Source organism: Lissotriton vulgaris, chromosome 9, assembly GCF_964263255.1.
Source record: "Lissotriton vulgaris chromosome 9, aLisVul1.2, whole genome shotgun sequence".
NCBI classification, from domain to species: Eukaryota; Metazoa; Chordata; class Amphibia; order Caudata; family Salamandridae; genus Lissotriton; species Lissotriton vulgaris.
This window is the reverse complement of record NC_141697.1, coordinates 1,104,527,564-1,104,552,308: the sequence shown is the minus strand read 5'-3', so window position 1 is coordinate 1,104,552,308 and position 24,745 is coordinate 1,104,527,564. Positions and strand designations below refer to the sequence as shown.

The window sequence follows — 24,745 nt, the reverse complement described above, 5'->3', positions numbered from 1 at the left end:
TGGTTTGCGTTGTAACAACACTGTCGTTGTAATGACCGCATTGTAATTGCATGCGTTGTAGCGCATGCAATGGAACATTGCATATTCACATTATTACATGGAAATAGCTAACTTTGGAAATACTCTATTACCACAATTTTTTCTCAATATTCATATAAGTATACAATTTTCTAAAATCATACTACAAAATATTATTAGGTACACTTTCAAAATCATACCTAGTTTCTACACATTTTTGCATCTACTTTACTAAATGGTGCAATCTAATAGAAGGCAATAGAAACACTAGGCCACTTTATTAATAGAGCAATTTTAGTCAGTAAAGGCTAATAAACACCATGTACATAAGTAATTCTCATTAGTGCAACTCATTTATATGCATTCGTATTACTTTGTATGTATGTATTCTTTATCTTACATTTTAAAGCATGCTTTTATGATGCTTCTACTACACTTGTCTCAGTTTCAAGTGTTACTGTGTCTAACGTGTGCAAAGTGTACTTTCAGCTGTTTGTGTCTTTGATCAGTAAATGAGATTTGTATTATGATTTTTAAACGTGTGCTTCATGAGCTGTTTGGGCCCTCATCTTTCTAGTTCTAGTTTATGTTATTAAACTTGTATGTGATGGATGCCTTTGAGTGGCGGGAACATTTTGCTGCGCTTGCTGTTCTTAACTCGCGCTGACTTATGACTGACAGAAAAATAATTGCCTCTCTTTCCAAGTATTGACTGCTTCTGTCAAGGAACATTGAAAACGAGCCGCTTTCTGCAGATGTCATTACGCACCGCATACGTGAAGGGACGACGCGCCTGTAAAGCCCCGCGAGATGAAACGCATCTGATATTTTATGAACCCCAGCTACCAATACATATTTAGATCGGTACTTCGGGACCAGAGGGTGTCAGAAGGCAGAGGCGCCGTGGCTTCCGTTGTTTCCTGGTGTCATGTGTACCTGCCAGGCGCGAGCCCGTTCCAAGAGTTCATTTCATGCATGGGCGGCTGTGACTTACAGCTGTGCGCGGGTGTTGTACGGCATTAATAAAGCATGTACTTCACACGAGCTGCACTTCTCTAATGCCTGCGCTTTCGTAAATGTTCCCACAACCGCTACAAAGGAAAACAGGCTGGGCTGATGTTAAGTGCGCTTTATTCTATGAAAGAAGCAAAAAGCGAGCCGGAATTATTCAGTGGTGACGCTCCAGTATTTCATTTTGACGTGACGCTCTACACACCACCTTATTTGGCATTGTTCGCAGACCCATGCAATAAAATTAAAGAAAAACATCCTTTTATGGCTTACTGGCTCTTTCATTGAAGTAAAAGGAACCCACTTTTATTGTGTGTTTTAGTTAATTTGAGACGGACATGGAAAGGAGGACGATTACTGTTATAAGCAGAGAAAGGTGGTGGAGAGGTTATAGTTTGGGGAATGGGAGGCGAAAATGCAGTTAAGTCAGGCTCGATAAAGGGCATCTCTCCAAAGGCTTCACATAGGACAGGCTAGGTGAGCACAAAGTGGAAACTTGGCAGGTGTGGGACAGAAGTAGATTAAAAAATCTAAACTAAAGTGTTTATTGTTAACCTATTCACACCTCCTCCCTCAGCTCTCCCCGTACACTAAGAACTGCAGAAAGGGAATTCTCTGTCCCTGGTTTGAAGTGTGGATTGGCCTGGAAGCAGTTTGTGCTAGCCTGGTTTATTTCAGGAGAAAAACTCTCGACTCTTAAAAGCAAACATAATGACAGATTTATTTCCATACTTGGATTGGCCTTGCTCTGGCATGTTGTTTTTCACTTTCGCTTTGGCTGTCCCTGGCAGGCAGCATTGTATCCCAATCCTTTCCATCCACTTTTGGCTCTTTTATTGTTTGCCTTTGTTGCCTGTTTTCTGCATTTAGTTAGCTTATCTCATCATTATTGTATTTTTGTCCCACCCTTGGAGCTTCTCTCTCCCTCTCTCACCTATGCTTTTTTTGCCATAGATGTGTATCCTGACAAAACTCATGTGCTAGTCCTATTTTTCTTTCCTCATTGCCTGTGCATTGCCTCTGTTGTTGTCGTTATATGGTTCGTGTCCACACTTTTCTCTGCTATGTGTTTTTCAGGTAACAGTCCAGCGCTTGGCTTCTATAATCGACTTTGCAATGCCTGGATTCACACCCTAGCTGAGCCCTCAAGTTGGTTATATCATTGCAATTTTCCATTGCCGTATTTTTATGCTACAAAAGGGGGTGGTGATGGACGGAGCATCTGAATCAATCAAACACTCACACCCAGTCAAAAGATCTGGGTTTAATCCATCACCGTTCTTTAGCCCACTCTGCCACCCCAGTTCAGACATGGCCATATGCAAATCAGTCTGACCCTGTGCCTCATGGGAACAGCCCAGCCCGAACTGCCAAGCCATGTCTTCCCTGGACCGGAAACAAGCTTCCGAGGACCGGTTTCTGGCATTCCAGCCGTCTTCAGCCCGGCTTGCTTGAATCCAGTGGCAAAGTGAGCAAGGGACTCACGTCTGAGCATACCCTGCCACACTTATGGCGGCCAAAAGCGGTACAAAAGGGGGGTGGTGACAATTGTTTGTGCTGTCTTCTCTCTCTTCTCGAATTCCTTGTACAACACTCAGCTGCAATCTCTCGACTGGTGGTTACCTTCTTGTCTTTGTATTTCTATATCGTTTCCTAGGTCTTCTCCTCAGCTTATTTCGACAGCTTTTATACACTGTGTTTCATGTTAGAAATTCCCTTACTTTTCACACACCCGTCCCTTTTTTCATCTCAGAATGTGAATGAAATAATAATGAAGTAATATAAAAATAAACACTGGGTAATCACTAAAGCACTTGTGTAACTGTAGAAATGCATTTCATGTATTTATATGGTGAATGAGAGTTGTTTTACAAGTTCTTACACTAACTGGGGTGGAGATGTTAGTGCTCTCTCCATAACCACAGACGGACAGCATAATACCCCTCGGCCTACCTGGACTCACTCTGAAGCACTGCCTGACAAGATGGCGGCATTACATGCTTCACCGGAGCCTTCCTCTCTAAAACCATGCACTAATCTCTAAATGCAGGAGCGTCTGGTAAATCTGCCATATCTACCCCACAATGTCTAAACTCTGCATCACTAAATCATCAAGGCAAACAAACCTTCTGTAGTGCGTTCAAGAGACTCGGGTCGGAACCGGGCCGAAGTCTAACTGGCGGCGGAGATTTTCCCCTGCCTACATCAAATGTACTATGGTGGCGCGCTCGGAACTCCTTGGGGGCGAGCTTGAGGGTGAGGCGGGCTGCGTTTCCTACTAACACCGGCACTGGTGCTGCCTATGGAACTTTGACGATGCCCCCCGGGTGGAAACCTTGAATGTTGTACTTACCGCAGAGCCCGAGCAACATGGCTTATGCCCAGTGGAGCTGTTTAGGCAGCTATAGAGGAGTTTGGCTCTGGTTCACCCCCTCGGCCGTCACATACCCAGCCGGACAATGGACATTGTTTTGCCTCGTCTCCCCGTTGTGTTTTTCTTTCCTTCCCCCGCCTCCTCCCTCTCTTATCCTTCGGCTGCCTACCCCTTTCCAGCCTTTCTCTTATCGTATTCTGTCACCGATCCACTGGATGTTTTTGGATCGCTGGTTTGTCTATCTCACACTTTGACTGCTTTGTCCCCTTGAAGTACTTTCCCCCTTGCCCGTCTGCCTGACACTAGCTTCTTTCCTTACCCCTTTTCACCATTCCCCTCTACCTTCCATTCCCCATCAGACATGTGTACTGGCTATGCTATGCGCTAATAACACATGTTATTGTGTAATCACTGTTTTTCTCCAATGTTTATACATGGATCCTGTAACTGATGTAATTTTGTAACCTGTAACTCGCTGATTCCTCAGATAAAGTGCTCTGATACCTCTGGGTCTAGCCAGCGCTATATACAACTCTGCAAATAAATAAATGAAAGATGTGGCTACCTTTGGAAAGAGGGAACCAAGGAGAAATTCTGCCTTAAGCTCAACATCTTGAGCTTCTGAGAAAATCACTTAAATCTCCAAGTGCCTACAAATGTGTAACTAAATGCACACTCTTGGCTGGTGGCTGTTGTGCTTACATTCTGTTGAAAGCAATGCTCATCTCCACTCCTTTCCATTAACTGATATCATGGTCTGTGAACAATTAGGGCTTTCCCAGGGCCAGTCTGTCTGGTTTTGCCAGTGCTTGTTTAATTTTAGTGTGTTTGCAGAAGTCAAGTGACTAAAATAAATAATAAACGTGAAATCTGAAAAACTAATTTTTGAAGACATGAAGTCTCTTTTAAGCAAATACCATACAATATAGACAAACAACAGTTCACATGGTTAAAGAAAATGGGAAATCATTTATAGGCTTGTCTGGGAAGTCGATACCTTTGGTGAGTTCCCCATTTGGTGACAGCAGCTTTTATGGTCCTGGCAAAGGATTTCTGTTTTTTCCAGTTAAAGGAACGTACAAGATTGGAATTATGTGGCCAGACAAGTATGTGCTGTTAGGTTATCATGTGTAAAAATACAGCAAGCGATAGTGTATCCAGAGTTCAGGGAATTTTTACAGCAGTACATATTTATTTATTTATTTGAACTTGTAATGCGCAACAGCTACCTGCAGTGGGTTTCCCGGCACCAGGGATAGACACAAGAAGAAAAAAAGAAAACACAATACAGTACAATGAACCAGCTAATGCGAAAGGACAGATCTACTGAAAGAGCAGAGTTTTAAGTCTTTTCCCGAAAGCGAAATAGATCAGTCTCAAATTTCAGGGCGATAGGTAGTGCGTTCCAGGATTTGGGGCCTAGATGGGAGAAGGACCAAACCCCCATCTTTACAAGTTTAAATCTTGGAACAGCAAAATCACCATTTGCAGAAGATCTCAATGTGCGACTGGGTTTGTAAGTTTGGACAAGACTCTGTAGATATTTAGGGACCGAGCCCTGTTTAATTTTAAAAAGATAACACAGGGCTTTGAATTTGATACGGCTCGGGACCCTAAGCCAGTGTACATCACGAAGAGCCTGTGAGGCCGAAGATCTCCTTGGTACATTACAAAGAAGTCGGGCCGACGAGTTTTGCACCACCTGAAGTTTGTTGATGGTTGAAGTGTCGGCACCGAGATAAAGGACATTTCCATAGTCCAGGCGGGAGATTACTAATGCCTGGACAACGGTTCTCTGGGTGGCACGGGGCAGCATCCATAAGATTTTCTGAAGCCATCTCAAGGTGGCAAAGCAAACAAAGGCCACCTTAGTGGCCTGCTGCCTCATAGAGAGCTTGTCATATATAAGAAATCCGAGGTTGCGAACTACAGAGACCGGCTGGGGGAGGGGCCGCATGTCACTAGGCCAGTGCTGAGGGCCCCAGAGATCTTTGTTCTTCCCCAAGATGACGAACTCGGTCTTGTCACCGTTTAACTTTAGGAGATGCCTCTGCATCCACTCAGCGTCACGCGACAGTCCGGTCTTCAGGACCGATATACTGTTGCACTCACTGCTGGAAAGGGAGAAAACAATCTGAGTGTCATTGGTGTATGAAAATATTGTCAGCCCAGCGTCCTCCACGATGGAAGCCAGGGGTCTAACATAGATGTTAAATAGTAGGGGGCTGAATATAGACCCATGGGGAACGCCATACGCCGATGAACAGGTAACAGATACAGCTTTCGTCGAAAAACTTGGAAAGTGCGCTCACTTATAAAGGAAGCAATCCAGGCTAGCGCAGGACCGTCTACTCCCAGAGACCGGAGAGAGTTCAAGAGAATGGAATGGGACACGGTGTCGAACGCAGCACTTAAATCCAGAAGGATGAGTGCAGATGTCTACCCGCGGTGGATACCGTGCCGCAACTTCTCCGTCACCCCAAGGAGCGCGGTCTCGGTGGAATAGTGCGCTCGAAAGCCAGATTGGGAAGGATGTAAAAATCCCGAGCTTTCCACAAGATGATTTAACTGAGTGTTAACATGCCTTTCCAACACTTTTGTGAAAACGGGCAACAAGGATATGGGTCTGAAGTTAGCAAGATTGGACACATCCGCTCCTACCTTCTTTAGAAGAGAGACAACCATTGCATGCTTCCATTCCTGTAACACATGGGACTCAATTAAAGATGCATTAAGAAGTCTCATAAGAACCCGCCGGGGTTCAAGGTCCAGTAACTTTAGGACTTTCGCAGGTACATATCCACTGGCATTCATTTTTGGTTAGTGACAAGAAGAAAGACACTCAAATTTGGTACCAGATACATTTCACATCACTGGGTTTGACCGGACTCTGCAGTCAATTGTCTACATGAGTGTAAATAAGGCTTTATGTAGTGTGTGGTAATGAGCTTCCGGATCAAAAGACAGAAGAGAAATATCTATATAGGCAAGTGATGAAGTTCAGACTGGCATTGGGGCTCAATAACTTTCACTTGTTCATGAGTGGCGCACTTACGGCAGTGGCAAATGTAGATCTAGGAGAATAGTGCCCTAGAAAAGTATACTATTGCAGGACTTCCTGTTTTTTCAAACTTTTTATTATATTTATTTAATTTTTATTTTATTCATAGAGTTTTATGAAGCGCAGACTTGACTCAAGGGCAGCGGAGAGCTTTACAGGGCTTCAGAAAAGCAGCAAATACCTGAGATAAGTTTGAAGTAGATACATATGTATCAACAGAAGGTCATTGTTAGATTTGGGGGTCTCTAGTTGGCACAGGTAGGTACTTATGACAAATAGGGACCCTCTCCTCTAGTCAGGGAAAGGGGATTACACACCTAAAATAACCCCTGCTCACCCTATAGGTTGCGTGGCGCGAGCAGTCAAGGCTTATTTCAGAAGCGTTGTAAGTTAAGCAGTTGTGACCACATACATTAACCCAGTGACAACACTACAAATGGACACCACACAGGTTTGACATAAAAATAAGTAGACTTTATATAGAGTTACCACAAGACCATAAACGACAAAAATACACACTATGATTACTTTAAGATGGTAGATTAAGCTTAGTTCAGTTCAGTTCTTAGATGCAACACTCTGCGTCAATGTACCTTAAGTTGCGTTGCGCTTCCAAAACAAGCAATGTCGCAGCGATAGGAAATGCGGCAAAGTTCAGATACAAAGAAATAAAGACGTGAAGATCTTCCAGAAGCGGCACCCCTCCCAGGGTTGAGAGAAGCTCTCCGTTCGATGCGTGGACTGCAGCGGCGACAACCTTACGATGCGACGGCAACAGCTCCAGCGGCGACGCTCTTCTCCAAGATGCGTGAAGCTTCCGCTCGATGCGACAACTACAGCGGCGACATCCAAGATGCGACGGCAGTAGCTCCGACGGCAGTGCGCTTCTCGGGGATGCGAGGTGCTCTTGGTCGATGCAGTGAAATGCGACAGTTCCCGCGGCGACCCCCTCCTTCAGAGTTGCGACGGCAGGCACAGCTACGGCGACACGCTCCGACCTCGTTGCGAGATTCTTCTTCTGATGCGGTGCAGTGCGACAACTACAGCGGCGACACCCTCCTTCTTCGGAGTTGCGACGGCAGCAGCGACGGCAACACGCTTCCTCTTCGTTGCGGCACGCTTCCCTCCGATGCGGTGCAGTGCGACAGTTCCAGCGGATACACCCTCCTTTCTCCGGAGTTGCGACGGTAGGCACAGCGACAGCGACACGATTCTTCTCGTTGAGTGGCGCTTCCAGCTCCTTGCGACACGCATTTCCTCAGAAGGCCCAAAACAACAGCATGCACTTCCAAAAGAACTCTGGGGAGCTGGGGGGTGAAGTCTGTTGTCCCTGAGACTTCAGCAGGAGGCAAGCTCTTTTCCAAGCCCTTGGAGATCCTTCACAAGTTGAAAGCAAAGTACACAAAGTTCCTTTCTCCTTCCTTTGGCAGTAAGGCAACCACTGCAGGCAAATCCCCAAAGCAGCACTTCAGCTTGGGAATAGTCTCTCCTCATTTTCTTCAGGTTCCTCTCCTCAGTAAAGGTTTCCTCTTGTAGTCCAAAAGTGATCTAATTTCTTGGGATCAGGGTCCCAATATTTATACCCAGAAATCCTTTGTTCTCTGAGGGGAGAGGGGCCTGTGCCTAGTCCATACCAGTTCCTGAGCACTTTGTTTACCAGACTTCTCCTATCCTTTCACAGTGAAGGGCAGAAACATCAGAGGCCCCAAAGGAGTTGGAGCCAGCATTGTGGAAGGCAAGTACAGTCCTGGAGCACTTTGTTGACAGGACTCCTTCTCTTCTTTCAGTGTTCAGGGCAGAGACATCAGCCACTCCTCAGCGGGTGGAGCCAGGATTGTGGAAGGCAGGCATAGCCCTAGTCAGAGTTCAGGTGCACTCCTCCCTCCCATCTAGATGCAGATCTCTCTATTCACCACTGGGTGACTCAGCCTGTCTCCTTGAATTCACCAGCCCTGTCACTCACAGAAACCAGACATAGGAATTCACAAACTAGCAGAGGCAGGTTTGAATGGTTAGACAAGCAAAGACCTACTTTCTAAAAGTGGTATTTGCAAACATAGAATATTAAAATAAACTTTCCTAAAAGATGTATTTTATTATTCTGAGTTCAGGCATACTAAACTCGAATTTCTACCATGTTCTCCGAGCCTGTTAGGATAATAAAATGTAACAATTCTAACAGCCCATTCTGGCCTATGGAGAACAGATAGCCTTGCAATAGTGAAAAACGAAAATGGCTGTAATTAACTATTAGGACATGCCACACACATCAGGGCTTGTCCTACCTTATACTTACAATGCACCCTGCCCTTGGGGTGACTGGTCTGAAGAAAAGGGAAGGTTTAGGGACTGATAAGTGGGTGCACTTGCCCAGTCAGCATGACAGTACCAGACTGCACGTATGCTCTGCAATGGCAGACCTTAGACACATTTTACAAGGCTGCTTCTGTGGGTGGCACAACCAGTGCTGCAGCCCCACCAGCAGTATTTGGATTACATGCCCTGGCACACTCAGTGCACTTGACTAGGGTCTGACAAGTAAACCAAAATAGCCAAACATGGAATCACTAATCCATACATCAATTTACAATAGGAAACACTTGCACTGTGGCACTGAAACGCAGTGGCACAGGGCCCAAAGCATCTAACACCAGCAAAAAACACAAGAGGCAACAGCAAAAATGGAACGGAGACCCACGCCAATGGTGCCAGGTCTAACAGTCCTATATGATACGTTAGGCATCAAGAGATAGTAGGTATGTGTTGCACTGTTTTCAGTTTGGATAATCTGAGTAGCGCATTCTATTTTCATAAAATTCAGATACCTCTTTTGGTTACCATAACCTCAGCATTGTTCATGTCTTTTAGCGAGTGCAACAATATAATGTGAAGCAGGGAAGCTAACCCAGAAGTTTGCAAAAAAACAATTCGGACATGTAACAGAAACCAAACATTGTCTACCATTTGAATTGTGAACAAAAGTGAAGACTTTAACGAGTTGTATGGAGGGGTAACAAAATCATGAAAAATAGAAAGACCGAGGCAATTATAAGGATACATTCTAATGGTAATAGGAGCTTTATTGCATTTTTCATTTAAAAAAGTTGCAGAAATAGTTTAAACAAACAATAATTAATATATTCTTAAACTAAAACAATCAAATTAGCACTTACAGACAATTTAAAATAAAACAATAGTTCCTTTAAGGTTATAATATTTTTGACAAGTAATAACCATTTTGGTGGCAAATAGTAACCATTTTGGCAACCAGTTTCGGTAGTAAAATACACAATGAAGCTCTGCCCATGCTATAATTTGACAGAGAGACTTTCTGTGTTCGATAAGGTACTGAAGAAAGGAGGCAGACTAAGGTGTATGTATTAATTGAATAATTGACCATTTTGTTGTAACTGAAAGAGAATGATATTATTTTTGAGGAAAATAATTGAAATGTGTACATAGGAGTTATATCAAATATGCCATTTGCAATATCAGTAAACATGTGGTAAAATAGAATCATCTACCCGCATTCACATAGTAAATTAAATAGATGGTGTCCTACTTAAATACTATTTTCATGCTAATAAGTATATTGAAATGTTTTGTTTTGATTCTGATACAGTGGGCTTGTAGGTTGAAGACAGAAAATATAAGGACATTTAAGAAAAAGATTAAGATACAATATTTTATTAAATTTGTTGCTGGGCAGCAGTCTTGAATGTTGTTAATTTAAGAAGGTAATAAATTGTATGAAGGAAACTATATTTGTGTGCAACTTCCATCACGGCATGTACCAGGGAAATCCTTACATCCCTAAGTGTGGATATTGACTGACTCGTATACATTTTATACAGGCCGAAGCACACTGTTTACTTCATATTTATGGATTATGTAACTTTGCTGATACTCAATTATACATTCCTTTTGAGACATGAAGTACCTATTAAGTCAATTCTTCTCTACCAAAACCCTTGCCTCAAATGAACATTTCTGTGCTCCATAGTGAAGTGATACACTGATGAAATGTTGGTGTCTCCCTCAAACTCCATCCAGATATTCTCTGAGAATATTACTGACATTAACAGATAGCTTACTTTTAAGGCTTCTAAAGGTTTAAGGCCATCTTAGGAACTTGTTTATAAAAAGTTCTTCGTATTTATGATGCTATAATTTGTTTTTCTAATCTTAAACCACTTAGTTTAGTGTGGCCACATTCAAGCGTTAGAAAAACATGCAATACCCAAAGGTTAGAAAAGATTACTCTCTCTGTGATAGTTAATAGTTAACAGAAAAGTAAACAAAGGTAAGTTAGTTTGTTCTGAAATGTAAATAAAATATGGCTGCTTTGGTATGTGGGACTTAATTTTTTTTTTCGCCACTAGTTTCTGTTTTTTGTATTTTGTTTTTTGCCAATGGTTAGTAAATATTTTGCATGTTTGTCTAAACAGTACAGGGCTTATTCACAAAGCCATGCACGAGTACATAAGAGTCCTCCTGTAGTAACCCTTTAAAAACTCTTGCATGTCTTTGTAAATCTGCCCCGAAACATCTAAAATGCAAATAAAATGGGACTATTTGGGTCATATTCGTGTATAATTCGAGCACTTTTACTAACTGTGAAGGGGTTAATACCATTTTTTATAACCATTCGAAAACAAATTACTGAAGATAGTGAGCTCAGTCACACATAATATTCTAGACATGCAGTGGTTAATTCATATAAGCAATTATGAGTATGGAAAGTAGTTCTATAGAGTTAATACTTTATGCGTTTAGAAATTGGACTAAAAACGTCCAGCTCACAGTTAGTTAGTTAGGTATTACTACATTATTTTGTAAATGGCACATGTTAACCCTTTCGATGCTAATGACGGAACGGTTCCATCATGAGCATCGGTTGAGCTGTGCTCATGACGGAACCGTTCCGTCATGACCACACCCATTTGCATTGGGGCCCAGCACCGGGGGTAAATCTGCACCGCACGGAAGATGTTAATACTGAATGGGCAAATGTAGCACTTAATTAGTCCTAGGTTAGCATTCAAATGCAGCAAAAAGCAACAGAGAGTCAGCCTTTCCAAAGGGCTTTTCATTGCGTGGAGGCACACGTCGCAGCATTTATATTAATGTTTGATCTGTTTTAGCTAGAATGATTTTTTTTTTAAAATCTGCAGATTATGCAGCATATAATGGATTGTGTGGCTAATGCGGTATATTCTTATGGAGAAAATGCAGAGGCCGGGAATCTCATAATTCAAGTGGGCCTGATTATAGTTTCTTCTTGTGCTTTGTAAACTGGAAAAATAACCATTATCATTAATATCTTATTGCTCCTAAATATAGTAATATGTTCCTACTGAAAACTCTAATATTTTATTTATGAAATTGCAAAAATGTTTATGTAGTGACTTACTAAGTGTTCTGTAATAGTTCAAGTTAATTTCAATTAACAACACGATGTTATAATAGTCATTACTATTTCTTGTAGATTACACTAGTTTCGTTAGCTGAAAATTGTTCAGGTTCAAAGTTCCGTTTTCTCAACTGTCTTTAAAGTATTCACAATAGCTATGTAGTGAATTGAATCCCAGTTTCAATAGTTCAGCAGTAATGTGTTTTCATCAACAACACAACTTCAACTTCAACACATTCACTCTAACTCCTTAGTAAATGAAGCCCCACTTTCAATAGTTCAACATTAGTTCAATTTCAAAGTTGGATTGCACCAACAATTCAGTTTCAAGATACTTCTCTGTGATTCATGCATCAATACAAACAATTCTCAACAGCCAGGTGATCACTGTAAAGGGAATCTGGGCTCAAGTAGCCTGCCCTGGCGGCAGCTACATTGTAGCACGTTTGCCTAGCAAGGACGACAAGATATAATCTTAAATGGGTCCTGTCTCTCTGGAACATGCAATAATTTGAGCGGCGGCAATTGTAGTTTACATCTAGTACACTGCCACACAGCACGTCCGCCATGTATGTGCCTTTTCTGTCCACAGAGCGCCAGCACTCTTTGATGAACACAAGCGTTACAGAGTGCACAGGCTTGCAACACCACCTCCATTGGCATGAATCCTTTGGAGTGGTAAGTGGCACCTCTAGCCCCTCTTCTTGATATTAACACGGAAATACGATTAGTGGTGAATGAAAATGTATGTAATGTGTTATGCTGAGAAGTTGGTTAGGTCCCAGATACCTGCTAAAATGAAATTCAACAAACATTCATAAGCTTTGAGGCAGTGCTTAATTTTTGCCGGTGCTTAGCACAGCACTTACGTATCAGGACCGGGTCAACACGTATCTGCTGCACGTCACATATTGTGCTGATGATTGTTATATATTTACCTCAATACCGGACTCGTCGAGAGTGTTGTTCTCGTCCCCCCAGGTGAAGAGTATTGCGGCTGTGAGACTGAGCCAAGAGGAGATTCTAATATGTTAATGTTGTAAGTGTTGCCAGTGGGCGGGACCCTGATTGGTCTGGATTTTGGTTCTGCGGGGTAGGGGCTGTGCAGTATCAGGCAGCATGTGCAGATTTTTTAAAGATTTCCACTCCCCAGCACACCCGCGGGCCGCACCCCACTAGTCATCGTTCAAGTCTGCTTGACGACGTTGAACGGTTGAGGGCAGGCAGCAGACGCACCTCACCAGGCATAATCAGTTAATAAAGGCAGTGCAGTGTCCAGGCTCACCGCGAGTAATGGTAAGGAAGTACTACTAAGTAGCAGTAGCCATGCTATTGTCAAATCAACGCTGCTTTGTTTTTCATTGCGTGATGGCAGCTCTGGCGGCAGCTCAACAAGATTCGATGCTGATGATGCACTGCCTGGCCTAGTAGCCGCCGCCGGCCGCACACATATATCATGATAGGGCCCACCTGGCCTCTGGCCTTGAAGTATCCTCCCCTGCTCAGAGTGGCTAAATCCGTGCAGGCTGCCAAAAAACAGGCTCGTGACACACTGTCTATCTTTGCTGCCTTTAAATATCAATGTATTCTGGCAGCTAGGATATCAATCCAACAAAATATATTACTGAATTGTCCTTTAAGTAAGGATTTTCGAGTTAAGACATCTGGATGGGAAGGGGGGACAAGTCTTTAATCCTTTCAACACCTCCGTATCAGTGCTAAATTTGAGCCTAAATTGGGCGGGCGGGAGGTGGTTATAAAAGCGGACTCGATACGGGTGTGGTTTTTTGCTTTCCCAAACCACTCGTGACATTTGATACAGATTCAGGTGAGGCAGTGTACGCAATGCTGGATTCTAGATTGAATTGAAACGTTTGGTTGTGTATGTGGAAATTATTAACTTTCAGCGGAATGATTAATAGTAGGAGTTAAATAATTGTTTAACAATAGATTTGTGTCAGCCCATATGGGGCATTTTCTTGTGTTCGATCATTGGCAGGATGATGTTTTAAGGCTCACAATTGTGATTGTGTCTGGTGGAGTCACGATGTATTGGGGCATGCGTTGTACACATTTGGCTCATTATGAAAGAAATAAGCCTAGTTGCTTTAAAGTCGAACATGCGGGACACGTGCACATGATTGTGGCTATATAAAGGTAGCCTGGTTTCATTGTATAATTCACCAATTTTAAAAAAAACAAATCCCTAGTGTGGCATTATATAGCATGGTTGTCAGCAAAGTGCTTATACATTCCCCCACTTTGAATGAAAAGACATCCATCCCAGGACGGTTAATTCCAACAGTTGAAATGCTAAATTTGAGCCCGTGGTAGGCAACGGGAGTTTAAGTGAATTGCCCAGAATCATAGGATGTTGAGCCAAAGCCGAGATTCGACCCTGATTCCCTAGCTCCGGCCATTATGCCACTTCCTCCCCCCACTTTCATGGTTAATAGTTGGTTCGGTTTTAGACCACTCTACCAGGAGAAATAGGCTGGTGCAAGCTGCCCCCGACGAGAGCCCCGGCACTTATTTTTTTTTTCAAATTAACCAATGCTTTGAGGAGAATTGATGCATAGTAAATTGGTACAGTGGAAGGCTAAAGACTGAAAAGATGCACCCCTTCTCATTTTTCCTATTGTCAGACTTGCTGTTATTACTGAAAAGCAGACACCTGAGTCATATGAGCCATTGAAACTTTTAGATTTTTAATGGATGCTGGAAATAGATTCAACTCGGCATTTTTCATCCAATAATCTTGATTTATCTTTAACTACAACTTTTTGTCATTAGGATTGTCAAATCATAATTTTATATTTAGTTGAATCTGTGTTTGTGTCCACAACCCCACCGGTTTGACTATCCAATGCAGGAACATCTGATACACGAGTTTCTTTTATGAGACTTACTTTGCATGATTTTTTTTTAATTATATTCCAATATTTTGCCCTTTTTGAGAAGTGGTAAATACCATCAAAATGTTACCAACATCCCGTTTAGCTCCTCCTAGAGGTGTTGCTAGATATAGTTATAATGTTGTGAGGTTCCCTAGCTTTACATTTCCACCGTTTCTCTTCTAGCTTCCCTCTTCTTAACTTATTCTGACTCCTCAGCCCCTTCCAAGGTCACAACAATAAAACAAATAAAAAGTGTATAGTGTTCTGGGTTGCCACAGGCCATTTTACAACTAACTCAATCACCCATATCCCGGCCACATATATTAGTTTGGGGATGCAAGGAGTAGCATTTATGATCACTATGGTTTTCGTACTATACTGTGTCCCAGAGCATTCAGACTTTCTATGCAGGACTGTAATGCATTGGTTACAAGAGGTTGCACCTGTGACTGGTTTGCTCTACATTTCAAGTCCTGAGATTGCATTTAAGAGATCTTCATACACATTCCTATATGTTCATCAGAGATCATGGCCATATCTGGTGTTTTTGCTAGAGTATTTTATGAAAATAGGGGAAGGCATCAAAGGATGAGTAATGTCAATTCTGTTCCCCCTATGATTTGTTAATGTTGATATGATGCTCTCAATCTAGATTACAGATTTCTTTGGGGCTGTGGAAGGTTTTGAATTTAATATAATTGCTGGAATATGTAAAATAGGTATTTGGTGCTGATATCAGTAAGGCAATACATTGTAAAGGTTACCTTCCCTAGGTTGTGCTGCTTGGGTGTTCATGTTGGTTGACACTGGGTCATCTTTTGATGAATTTTTCAAGAATCTTTGTAGTTTTATGGTATCTTTGGAACATAGTTTGCAGCCTATAGCTATCACATATATTCCTAGGTTCTTGGTATAATATGCCATGTCGTTTGTCAAGCTTCAGTATTTTGTCAATAAATTCCAGAACTTATTTGTTTATTGAAACTGTTACTTTGTCTAAGGTCTTTTTTTTTGCTTTAATAGACATCACCAACTGTTGCTATATTTGTCAGTTCTCATTCTTGGTACATTGGCATTTGGTGTTGGATTGATGGAAACCCAATGTTCCTTCTGTAATTCAAACTATGTCTGCTTTCTCTAAGTTAGCAGTAAGAACTTCAAAGCTGACTGTGTAATAGGATCTGCCTTTATGGGTTGCATTATTATTAGTTATTTAATAATAGAAAAAAAAGAAACATTAAATATATCTTGTTGATTTATACTTTTAGAATCTCTCAGTGCCATTTATTTTCTCTGTTGTTTAAATCTATCTTATGGTGATAGTTGGTAGTCTGTGATTGATGTCTATTTTAATCATTCTTTACAAATTCTGTATCACGTGAGCATGTTTGAATTATTCCATTAACTAAAATACACAAACTTCTCAGGCATACACTGACTTCAATGACAAATAATCATGCAAGATGACTAATTACCCAAACTGTATTTATAATACCAGCCAACACGTATCATAAAACCTAACAAAAGAAAAAGTGACTATTAATTTCTCAAACAAATTTCACTGCCAATTCAAAAAACTCACTCATTCAATGAATTTCCACACAGGCTCTTTACCCTTTCACCTGACAGAGGACGACCATCCCTGACAAGTGACAATGAAAATGGCTGGGAAAGACAACCTCCTCATAATTATTTATGAAAGATCCCAAAAACATACAGACACTGATAAAGAATGACTACAATTTAATGAAAATACGTCCTACCAAACACCCCAACATTGTTTTGTCTGTTTTAATCCGCAGGAGGGTAGGCTAGAAACATGTCGACCATTAGGAGATAGGAACATTATCCCCATTTTTCCTAATATTTCCCCTGTTTTTTTTAACCATGCCGACTAGAGGTCGGAATAAAAGAATCATAACCCACTAGCCAGGTATTTTTTATAGATCCCCTTTTCCCGACTCCTCGTTCACAGACCATCTTGTCTCTCATAGTCACTATAAGTGCACATGCGTAGGTCGCAGCATGCCCCGTTCCGCAGAGGAACAGGAAGAACCTATGATGAAGCATGCCACCAAGGGGTAACCCTGGTTGGTGAGGGTTTCACAGAAAAAACTTTGTTTTCTCCTGGGCACAACCTAGACTTTCCTAAAATGTGTTGGGTGCCTTTTTCTGTGTTATTATATTTTTCTGTTTAGCACCAATTTATCAGTGGAAAATACAGACAATCTTGAACAACTAGACCAGGATTACAAAATTAATGGCAGCGTATAGTCAAGATGTGGTTCTCCAGCAGCTACTGCATGGTCTTGAACATTCTCCATTCTGGGTGTCCATTTTGACATTTTGGCATCACCATACATAAATAATGATGAATTATACAAGCTGAATCTTGTGTGGGTTTTCAAATCACATTAATGCCCAAATACCAAATTTGAGCAGTGGTTTCCTACTATGCGGGCTTTGAAATAAGGATGTGTGGGCTAAGGTATGAATGGTATTTAATGACTCTTTCGTTTGTAGGTCCCTCCTCTAAAATGTGTTGTACATTCAATACAATTACAGCTAAATACATTTTTTATTGCTTATACTTCTCATAAATTAAAAATGAAAACTTCTTATAGCTGAGAGAAATTGAATAGAAATCTGTTTTCCTGTAGAGAGAAAGTGTTGAAAGCACTAGGTATTTTCAAAACCATTTTTTATTTATTTTGAGTAGTTATTGTGTTGGATATTACTGGAGAAATCTTCGAGAACCAATAAGCCTTCTTCAGAATGAACTTGCTGTGTGCCAAGTTCCTGCCAGGGCTGGGATCGTGCATTAGGTTCCATTACTGAAATAACTTTGGTCTTTGACATATCCTGGGGATTAATGCCTGGCTTGGACATTAGCTCTGCAGGTAATGCCTCGCTTGAGGACTGTTATTGCGGCTACGTGCCATGTTAGTCAGGGAAGCAGAATTCATTTTCTTACCGATTTGAGGCACTTGCTTTTTTGTGCTTGTGACAACATTAGGGCTATATTTTTGCAGAAACGTTTCACTTTGCTGTAATAAGTTCCATGGCGCACGATGGATTTCTTAATGAATGACATTTACTAACACAAAAGTGACACATACCTGGCACGAGGTGCTGTGTGTGGATTTACTTTCCAAAGCAAATAATGATTTCCATTGCAAAGTTGCAGATAGTAACACAGAGTAATAATGCTTTGAGTCAAGAGGATATTCCTATGGGTGGTACATGGGCATTACACCTTATAGGACCTCCTTGTCCTAGTCATTAAAATATGAGGTCCTCCCGCATCCAGTCAGGCCTTCTACACACTAGTCCTTCCTTTCTATTTATGAAATAGAATAAAGACTCCTCCCCTTTTCCTTCATGCCTGCTTAGTTTCCTGTCCATTACAAGTAAAAGATGCGATAGTACTTTGTATTTTATTTTTGTTTCGATTATGCTTTAATCTCTTTGCTCGCCGTGTGAGCTGTAAGTTCACTACCAGCGGCCGCGCTCCCCATTCATGTGTTTGACTGGGATGGTAAGCGTTGCATGCAGTCCTTGAGCTTGCCGATCGGGTGCTAGGCCGTGGAACAGTCTGGTTCTGTGATAGTGTTCACATAAGCACACAACTGTGGGGAGACGGTGTGTTGTTTGTTATGCAACCAAGTCTCAGCCTCGCTGAGTTTTGGTTGCTTTGAAAAACGTGGTGCCATTAGCATTGCTTACTTCCTGCTTTGTTAGGTGTCGTTATGGAGAACTTGGAGGATCTTGCTGAAAGTTCTGGGGGTGAGGCTACACAAAAAAAGAATGCATGTCCAGGATTTGGTTGAAGATGAGATATTATTGATATCAAAGAGTGATCTCCAGGAATTGATCAATAAGGCAGTAGAAGTCTGCCATGCAGGAACCCCAAACAAAGAAGCGGAAGGTGATACTGATGATGATCAGGATAATTCACCCAGGGCAAAACTGTTCAGGGGAAGGTTCTTTCCGAGATGTTGGCGCATACATACATACATGTTCCAAAGGCCCTGGATGAGGAAGGGTTTATTTGCAATATAGTACCTCTGCTGTGGATGGGATTTTATGGGGCAGGCAGATATTATCCCAATGAAATATGGATACCACCATGGAAATCGAGATACCTTTTGGGGTGTCTTCCACATCCATATCTAAAGATAAGCAATAATGTATTTTTAGAAAGATCACTCGGCAAACTGATTTATTTATAAGCTACTAGAAAATTCAGAGTTACTACCCAACTGGTTGCTACTCGTTTTACCAGTATCGACAGGTAGAACGCTACGGTAGCTTGCAATTCTGAGAGCAGCGGGTCTCTGGTATGGCACCCTGTCCACCAACCTGTCTCACTGGCCTATCTTACTTATTATTCACTTGAACACATCCATTTATGTTATGTTTTATGTACTTTTGAGTGGTGCAAGAGGTTTGTTTGTGTCCTGTTCTATGGCTAGCTATTTGTGTTGTCTTACGATGCATCCCATCAGAAGAAACGACCTCCCTATAACTGTTTTGAAAGCCTGATAAAACAGAATGCGGCTATCAAAATCCCTCACCCAACATAGGTTTATTTTCTACATGTATTTTACAATAGATCGAAGTCGACATGCCTCTAGGTTAATTTACTAAATTGTTGCAAATATCAAGTGCACAGACCACTTACTATGAACCAGATGCACAAATAAGTAATGTACTATTTCCGATCCTGTACTGGGAACAATTTTTTGTTATGACTAGAGATGCACAGCACATTTACAGCCGGATTCATGAAACAAAATTGCGCTCGCAAAGGGCCAGATTCTGAGAATCTGGCCCTTTTTTTGGTCCACCTCACCAATCAGCCTGAAACTTTTTTTCCTACCACCTCACTCTCCATTTTTCACCAGTTTACCTGTCCTTTTGCCTCTCTGTTTATCTTTCCACCTCTCACAGCTTTCCTCCCTCTTACTGCTGCATCTTTTCTTCATCTCCTTTAGCCCCCAGTCTCTCTTTCAACTTTCCTTCTCCTACTTTCATCTCTTCTACTCTCCTCTTACATCTTTTCTAGTGACCCCATTTACCAAAACTCCTTCATTCTATCTCTTTCCCTTTCCTATTGCAAAATTCCTTCTCCTTTTCTTCGTCACTCCTTAAGCCATACCCTCCTGTGTCACTTCTGTTATTGTCTCACTCTTACTGAAGTGTCCTTCCACCTCTCCTTCTGCAGTTTACATTTTCCTTCTCACCTTTCCTTCCACCTCTCCCTCCTTCTCTCTTTCCCCCTGCAAACATTTCACACTCTTCAGTCTGCTATGACAGTACTTACTCTCACCACTCAATTCTCCCACTGCAGCTGTTGCTCCCCCTGAATGCTCCTGAACCTCCACTTCTCCTATACCCTCTCATTCTACTATTTCCATTTTACTGCTTCTCATTTCTTCCCCAGCCACTCTATCCCCCACTCTGCTTTCTTCTCTTCCCATTCCAACATTTCATGCATAACCCCCATTTCCACTCACCTTCTCCCATTGCAGCTTTTCTTCTCCCTGTCCCGTCTCCCCTTGAAGGTCTTCAACTTTTCTAATGCTGCACATTCTTGCCACAAATCAGGCAGTAGATGGTTGGGCCCAGCAGAGGTGAGGAGGTGGTCTTTTGGGCAGAGTTTATTGGTCTTTGGCCGCCTTTCTCGCCATGGCTGCTGATGTGTCGTGTAGTCTTCCCCTTGTAGGTTTCTGCAGATAGCAATTGCATTTGCAACCCATTGATTATTACAGATTTAGGGCAAAGCCTTTACCTAGTCTTGCATACTTTTTGAAGATTTCCACATTTATGGAAATTTACAAAAATGCACTTGTGCATGTATGGAACTCTACACAAGGCATACATTTCCATGTATTGTCTTATTCTGCTAAACTTCTTGGGAACTGTCTGCTGGCTGGCCAGTATGCAGTTGTCATTTTAGTAGACATATGTTAGCTTAGAAAACATTTATAAATATTTTACAATATTTTACCTGTAGAGGAACCAATTACTTTTAATCCCAGTGACATTTCAGGTGCTTTTTTCCAGTTTCATTCTGCTGTCTTTTGGGGGACAAGGAGCGGTTGTCCTTGTGTTTCTGTTGTGGAAAATACCAAGATGAATGTTTGCGAATACCTACAACCTTACGAGTTTGTGGGCATTTCATGCATTGAATGGTCACCATTTCTTTACATCCACTTTCCAATATTAACCCCTTGCATGCTCATGACGAGCTCAGCTCGTCATGAGCTACAGTGCTCCGGTGCTCATGACGAGCTGAGCTCGTCATGGCCTTTAGAACACTCGCACGCTGGGCTAATTCCCCTGCTGTGCTGAGCGTTCTAAAGAAACGGGTGCGGCCGTGACAAGCCCAGCTCGTCATGAGCACTGTAGCTCCTGACGAGCTGAGCTCGTCATGAGCATGGGAGCACTGCACGCGCCCCCCCTCCCCCCAGCACAGCAGGGGAAGGGGTTAAACTCAATATTGTGGAAAACCCAGTGTCTCATCACTAAACACTCTTTAACTGCCAATGATGTTGGTATTTCTTACAGATATAATAAATGAGGATAGCAGATAGATGCACAGCAGAGCCAACATTATATGCTAATTTTGTTTGTTTGGCTAATGGAATAAGTACAACCCATATTCAAATGACAACATACACCTTCAAATTCCACAAAAATGAGGAAAAACATATTTTTGATGGTTCTGTATAGAGTATTGCTCTGCTTTGCTGTTGAATGATAGAGATCTTTCGTGCATCACACAGTGATGTGACACTGTGAACATACAATAATTATTGGTTTGGACATGCATGAAAGTACTTAATAGAAATATTCTGCTTCCAGGTAAAGGAAGCTGATCTTGTGATATCACAAAACCAGTGACTAAAGGCAGAATGAAGCTCTAGTTTTTTTCAAATATATTGCCTTATTTCTTTTACTCCTAGGAAGTAATATAAAAATTGTATTTCAATGTTGACACTTCTTTTGTTTTTCTTTTAGGAATATCAGCAGATGGGGGACCCAAGCGTCAGGAGCATCTTTCCAGATTCTCAATGCCTGATTTGAGCAAAGATTCAGGGATGAATGTCTCCGAGAAATTAAGCAACATGGGCACTCTAAATTCTTCAATGCAGTTCAGGAGTGTGGAGTCAGTTCGTAGCTTACTCTCGGCCCAACAGTACCAAGATATGGAGCCAAATCGTAATCAACTAGTTAATCCCGCCAAATACAGAGAACTTTCTCAGCATGGACGGCTTCATCAGTCTTTCGACTTTGGAGGTGGGATACCAGTGAATGATATGAGTGCCCAGAATGCGGCTAAACATGCTCCTATGAGCGATCGTACACAAAGACGAGCTCAAGCCCGTGATAATGATCCACGCTACCGTCCCCACAAACCTAGAAGGTCCAGGCGCTCCCGCTCAGATAATGCCCTACATCTTGCTAGCGAACAGTGCAACAGAGTGCAGGAGGTCCCTTTTCTAAGAACCAGGGAAGACTATGACCGATTCATGCTCCAAAGAGGTGCCAGAGGTTCTCTGGAGCACGGGCAGAGGCGAGATATGTACGGTCGTTATCCGAGGACTGCATCAGATCTTGCTTTGCAAAATCATTTATGTGAAAAATGGGGGCCATATTTGACTGAATATGATTGGTGCTCTACGTGCTCCTCCTCTTCAGAATCTGACAATGAAGGATACTTTCTTGGCGAGCCCATTCCACAGCCCACTCATCTTCGATATGTCACCAGTGAGGATCTCATTCACCAATATGGCCAATGCGGTGGCAGCGGAGCGGGTGGAGGAGGTGCGGGTGGCATACCCAAGTCTTCCTCTTTAGGTGGCAGAGGACAGTTGCACAGCAGAAAAAGACGCAAGAGCAAAAACTGTGTCATTTCTTAATGCACTTGCAGGCGTGGTCCAAAAAGTGTAAAATCACAAACTTGCACTGTTTTTGATTTGGAAGCACCTTTTTTTGCAACAACAAAAAGACTGATGTTAAGCATTTGTGATATTGAGACAACATTCTGAATTGGCTTCTATAAATAATCATTATTGTTGGCATGTTGGATATTTTTGCACATTTCACTTTGAAAGCAACTTTCACTTTAAGATCTTTATTATTGTCTCGTTTGTTCCGTGTAACCAAAATACTGCCAGTCTAGTCTTTTCCATCTGATTTGTCCCATGTTTTAGTTACTGCTGTTCGCCTCCGTGCCCTTATTCTATGCATTATCCTTCTGCTTGTCTTCAATCTTGGTACTAAAGTCCTCAAATAATTTATCAGGCAATGCATATATAGATATGTATAGTAAGTTATTTACATGTTCATTGTAAATGGAATGTAAATGAAAGTTCTGATAATATTTTTGTATTTTGTAATATCAAATGAATCTCTGTCTTTCCGAGCACACATGATGGAAAAGTGGAAACTGCATGCACATTCAACAAGGTCTTCAGTGAGAGTAAGGTGTTCGGCTACAAGTTATCTTTATTAGTGTGCTGAGTGGAATATTTTCAAGAGCAGCATTGTATAACTAGGCCGTGCAGTATCATGCAAGTTCTCTTGCCTGGCTTTTGAAGAATACAATGACGTGCTCAAACGTGTCGGCAAACTGGATATTTTTTAGCTTAGAAATGTCTATTTTAGTTACTCAGACCAGACGCTAGGCAAATTATTCAGAGCAGCAGAAGTCAACTGAAATTGAAAACAAAATGGCTTCCCAACAAATTGAAAACAAAATGGCTTCCCAACACATTACCCTTCAGGATTCTGATAGGTCTATAGTTGCAAAAAGTCATTCTTAACCAGACCTTCGAGCCCAGTCACTTTTACACACTACACCTTTCCCTCAAAACCTGGGTAGTGGAGGTATTTTTTCAATTGAAATTTATTAGTTGGCATAGTGGCACAAATTATGCCAATACCTCTCATTTGACCACCATGATTGACCAACAATCCCGCTAAGCCTTGCAAGAGCATAACTGCCATTGGTGATATTTTCACTGAAAAAAATAACCAAAGTCTGATGAAGAAACACATCCGTGTACAGAAATGTTAAGCTGATAAAATTTAAAGTACTGTTGTGGAGAACTAAAGTTACAATTGGTGCAGTTGTGTGACGTCAGCCTCAAGTTGTTTTGAATATAACATTTTGATATCCTCTTGTGTCCCGAGCAATTTTACCTGCTTATACTTTACAAGGTGAAAGAAATGTAAAGCACCGCTTCTTAACCTGGGACATGTTGGAGAAAAGATGGTAGATTAAAGTTGGAGCAAACGGTGATGTGGCATGACCTACAGGAGTGCTAGTAACATTGAGCCATTCTTTATTGTGCTAGAGATGTGAGTATTCCTCTGTATGCTTCAATTTGCATATCTTGTACTAGCTGCAGGGTGTTTGAGATCATTTGCTTTTCAGGTACAAATATTACAAAGTATTCATTGTCCTTGATCAAAAAGCAATACAGGCATTGGTTGTTTGTAGTTTTTAGCATGCCTCCTTTCACATCCAGAAGCTTTATATAAATTATCAGAGCCTCTCGAATAAAATGTAAAAAAAAAAGAAAATATCGGGGGACATTGGTGAGTCTTTTTCTGTATCACAAATGAAACCAGTGTTTTATTTCTTTTAATAAAAAATAAATGAATATTGTCAGAAGATATAATTATTTTACCCTATAAAAGTGAATAAAATACTTTTAAAAATATGCAGTTTTTTTAATGTGTTGCAATCAAAGTATTTTTACATTTTATGATGTAATGATGCTACCCGATTTCTTGATCATTTAACGTGAGCTCCGCGCGGAGGGAAGAAACCACCCTTTCCACGTGGGGACTTATGAGGAAGGCAGGCGAAGATGCATAGCAGCGCCAGAAGCAGGGCAGCTCATGCACATGAAGGATTATTCAATTGGTTGGCGCTTTTGAAATCCACCCTTGTA

At 41.6% G+C, this 24,745-nt stretch overlaps 1 protein-coding gene across 2 annotated transcripts in view; it reads left to right on the top strand.

The window, feature by feature from the left end:
• PRICKLE2 (prickle planar cell polarity protein 2) overlaps positions 1-24,511 on the top strand; it is a 234,862-nt gene extending 210,351 nt beyond the window's left edge. For both annotated transcript variants that reach the window (XM_086939086.1, XM_086939087.1), the window contains one exon: positions 21,801-24,511. In XM_086939086.1, the coding sequence (XP_086795212.1) occupies positions 21,801-22,702 (902 nt within the window). In that variant the 3' untranslated portion in view covers positions 22,703-24,511. The remainder of the gene's footprint in view (positions 1-21,800) is intronic.
• Positions 24,512-24,745: the final 234 nt, after the last annotated feature.